This window comes from Arachis ipaensis, chromosome B7, assembly GCF_059453495.1.
Source record: "Arachis ipaensis isolate K30076 ecotype BB chromosome B7, ASM5945349v1, whole genome shotgun sequence".
Classification (NCBI taxonomy): domain Eukaryota; kingdom Viridiplantae; phylum Streptophyta; class Magnoliopsida; order Fabales; family Fabaceae; genus Arachis; species Arachis ipaensis.
In genome coordinates this window covers 70,254,641-70,257,968 of record NC_142442.1, presented here as the reverse complement: position 1 = coordinate 70,257,968, position 3,328 = coordinate 70,254,641, and the positions used below count along the sequence as shown (strand labels likewise).

Sequence of the window (3,328 nt, the reverse complement as noted above, 5' to 3'; positions counted from 1 at the left end):
GCCAAATTACTCATCAGTCTCCACCCTCATAAAAGCGTGCATGTTTCTTTCTATAGCCACGCTTTTGAAGCATGGTAAGAAAAAGTGTTCCAAATCTCTAATCAGCCGTCACCCTCATAAAAGCGTGGCCGTTGATCCCTTTTGGGCACCCTTTTAAAGCGTGACAAAAAAAAAGTGTGGCGACGAACCTTTTTTTCTTGTAATAAAAGTTGAAGTAATTAACAAAGCAATGTTGTATTAAATTTTCTATGATGAGTAAATATAAAGATAAAATATGGTATGACATTATCCCAATGGATATGTGTCACTTACTTTTGGGACGCCTTGGTAATATGATCGCAGAGCAATTTATAATGGTTTCAAGAATACATACTTTTTTATCAAAGATGGAAAGAAGATTATATTAACTCCATTATGACATGTATATAAGATGGTTAAAAGAATCAAACTGAGTGATGCCTTTTCACATCTTTCAAAACTAGCTAGATACACTCACCAAGGGGATCTTCTGCTACTACAAGCCGAGTCTTTTTCAACTTAAGGATAATAATGGAGGAGATCTTTTCAATCTAGGGAGAATAATGCAGGAGCATATATATCTTTATGTTTGTGTTGTTAATTAAAATAGTTTAGCTAGTTTAAAATATATGTTCTTATATAGTGTTATGTATTAATTCCTTGTTGTCTAAGTCATGAAAGTGTCTCCCTCTTTTATTAGTATAAACAATCATGTACTTCTTTTTATTTATCAAATTGAATTAATTGAGTTATATTTAAATAAGTGGGGTATTTATTTTTTTTTAGGCTCTTTTATTTAAAAATAAGAATTGTATTTTTGATTTAGCCAACTAAAATAAATTTTTTGCTATTTTTACCATAATAAAATTATTAACTCCGCCAAAATTAATCACTCAAATGATGTCTTAACGTCAAAAAGTATTCTAATTTCAATTTCTTTTTAAAAGTTAATTAATTTTTAAATTAAAATATGTGGATAAATTATCATTTTTAATTGCGTGATATTCTTATTCTTTATAACAAAATATAATATTAGACATTACATATTAGTGTTATGTTTATTATTTTTAAATACTATACACAAATATAAAGATTTTATATTTTTGTCTCACATGCCTATGTATTATTGATACATACATAAATCAGACCGGGCCTTATTAAAATTATTGTATTGGTCATTTACATTTTGAATTTCTACAGATCTATGACATCACTGTTTTCTAACCAAAAAATCACGTGCGGGTAAATTTTATGGATAATTCAGCTCCGCATGAAAATTAGAGTAAAACAGTAAACAAAACCTATGATAGATAATGAAACAAGAAATCTCTAAAAGGTGAAACTAGAAGAGATATGATATTAATCTATCATTTATACATTTTTCTACATAATATTGCGAAGTTATTAACTAATAGTTTGCTTCAGAGAAGTTGATAATAAGTATTTATCTTGAAAATATAGATCGATGATTATTAATTACATTATTTCGAGTAGTAGGACCAAACCCTAATAATATAATAATATAGTGAAACACGTATTTAGTTTGGAATGCGCTTGGAACGAGGCTTAGAAAGTTTTGGGGCTGGGTTATAGCTTCCATAATCTCTTGTATTTGCCCTTAGAACCCTTTCGTGGATTATGTTTACTTCTTCTTCATCCATCAGTCGCTTCGTTATCGGTCCATCCTTGCAATTAATTATGATAATATAATTAGTGAACAACAATTAATTCGAAATTCGAAATCCATCAAAAACGGAAAACAGGTTTCGATTGCAAGATATCCCAGCGCAATGCATGACAAGATGGAAAAAGAGTAAAGAATAACGAAATCAAATGATAATTTCTGTGTCGTGTGTGGTGTGTTCCGTCAACTAGCTGAAGCAGATAGTTCATGTGTTCTGCACCAAGTGAAAAAAGGTACAAGCTAGCTAAGGCTTCAAATATAATAATTAATTAAGACTTAAGAAGTAAATGAAGGGCTAATTTGAAATTTTGGAGACGAATATGTTGATGTATTGATGTGTACTGAATTAAGTATTAGCACACATTAATTGCATATAAGCTAAGTACTTATAAAGAGGAAATTAATTAAATGAGACTAATTAATAACTAAGCATCATATGTTACTAATAATACTTGGTGCACCATCGCTTGTTGTATTGTATGATCCGCATCCGCTACCAAGTTACCGATAAACTTTGATCGTCCACCTGCCATGCGTATATAATTCCATCAATATATAATTAAGAACAGAACTCAATATCTCAACAAATTTAAAAATGAATGAAGTTAATTAGTATTATTATGATAAGGCCTTATTAGCTTCTATATATATATATATGCTTACACTGCGGAAACGTATTGAACCAAACTAAAAGATGTAAACGAATGCAAAGTTCTAATGGTTAAGTAAATTTGATCATCTCAGCTAGCGAAGTCAGGTTAACGAACTAAGGAGGCTCAACTATATATATATATATATATATATATAAGAGTGTCATGAAAAGCTGCTACGGAATATGTATAAATAAGTAAATAAAAGGGGCATACCTGCAGCAAAAGAAGGCCATAAAAGTGACAGTGATCCAGCAAGTAGGAGGAGGAGGAGGCTGAATATCATGAGAAGCGTGACACCCACCATGGTGATGATACCAATACTAATATGGCACAGATTGCTATATATTTTCTTATGTATTTTTCACTCCCACAAAGCACATTATAACACCAATAATATACAATAATATTTATTTTCCTATATCTATAGTGCACTAGTGGTGGTGGTCGTGAAGGAACAATTATAAATTGCCCTAGCTTTTCATCGTAACATAATCAAAGCCTCTGACATTTAATTTCCTAGTAAGAAGCATGCTTTGTGCACTTTAATATATAAATCCAAACCTAAAAGTTAAAGGAAGGCCACTTTGCCTTTGTTTGTGCAGCAGTAGAGTCTAATTAAGAACTTTAGTTTCGGTAGTGGAATGCCATATACTAATTAATTAGGAAAGAGTGAGGGAAAATAATTTAAGGTTATCTTATTTAATTTTGCAGTGATGTTCCATGATCAAATCATTATGCTAATCAAGTTTAATTATATTAATCTAATAATTTATTGAGACACTAAAAAATTAATTAAAAAACAAACAAAAAATTAAAAAAATAATTGAAATTGATTATAAAAATAATTTTTTATTAATTTTTTTTAACTTAACATCTATAATTTCATAATTATATACTTATTACATTTAATATTATCATTTATTTCAATAGTAATTAATAAATACAAATAAAAAAAAGACAAATTATAACTATC

The 3,328-nt window shown here is 29.2% G+C and overlaps 1 protein-coding gene across 1 annotated transcript; it reads right to left on the bottom strand.

Moving 5' to 3' along the window:
• Positions 1–1,448: 1,448 nt before the first annotated feature.
• LOC107608165 (uncharacterized) lies at positions 1,449–2,865 on the bottom strand. Its single transcript, XM_016310042.3, has 3 exons — positions 2,569–2,865; positions 2,155–2,228; positions 1,449–1,703 (listed from the first exon to the last, which is right to left on the bottom strand). The coding sequence occupies exons 1-3, from the start codon at positions 2,657–2,659 to the stop codon at positions 1,557–1,559; spliced, it is 312 nt and encodes a 103-aa protein (XP_016165528.1). The 5' UTR covers positions 2,660–2,865; the 3' UTR covers positions 1,449–1,556.
• Positions 2,866–3,328: the final 463 nt, after the last annotated feature.

Coding starts and splice junctions, on each gene's coding strand:
- LOC107608165 (XM_016310042.3), bottom strand. CDS start 2,659: ATGGTGGGTGTCACGCTTCTCATGATATTCAGCCTCCTCCTCCTCCTA. Junction 2,229..2,568: donor ATGGCCTTCTTTTGCTGCAG/GTATGCCCCTTT, acceptor TACGCATGGCAG/GTGGACGATCAAAGTTTATC. Junction 1,704..2,154: donor AACAAGCGATGGTGCACCAA/GTATTATTAGTA, acceptor ATTAATTGCAAG/GATGGACCGATAACGAAGCG.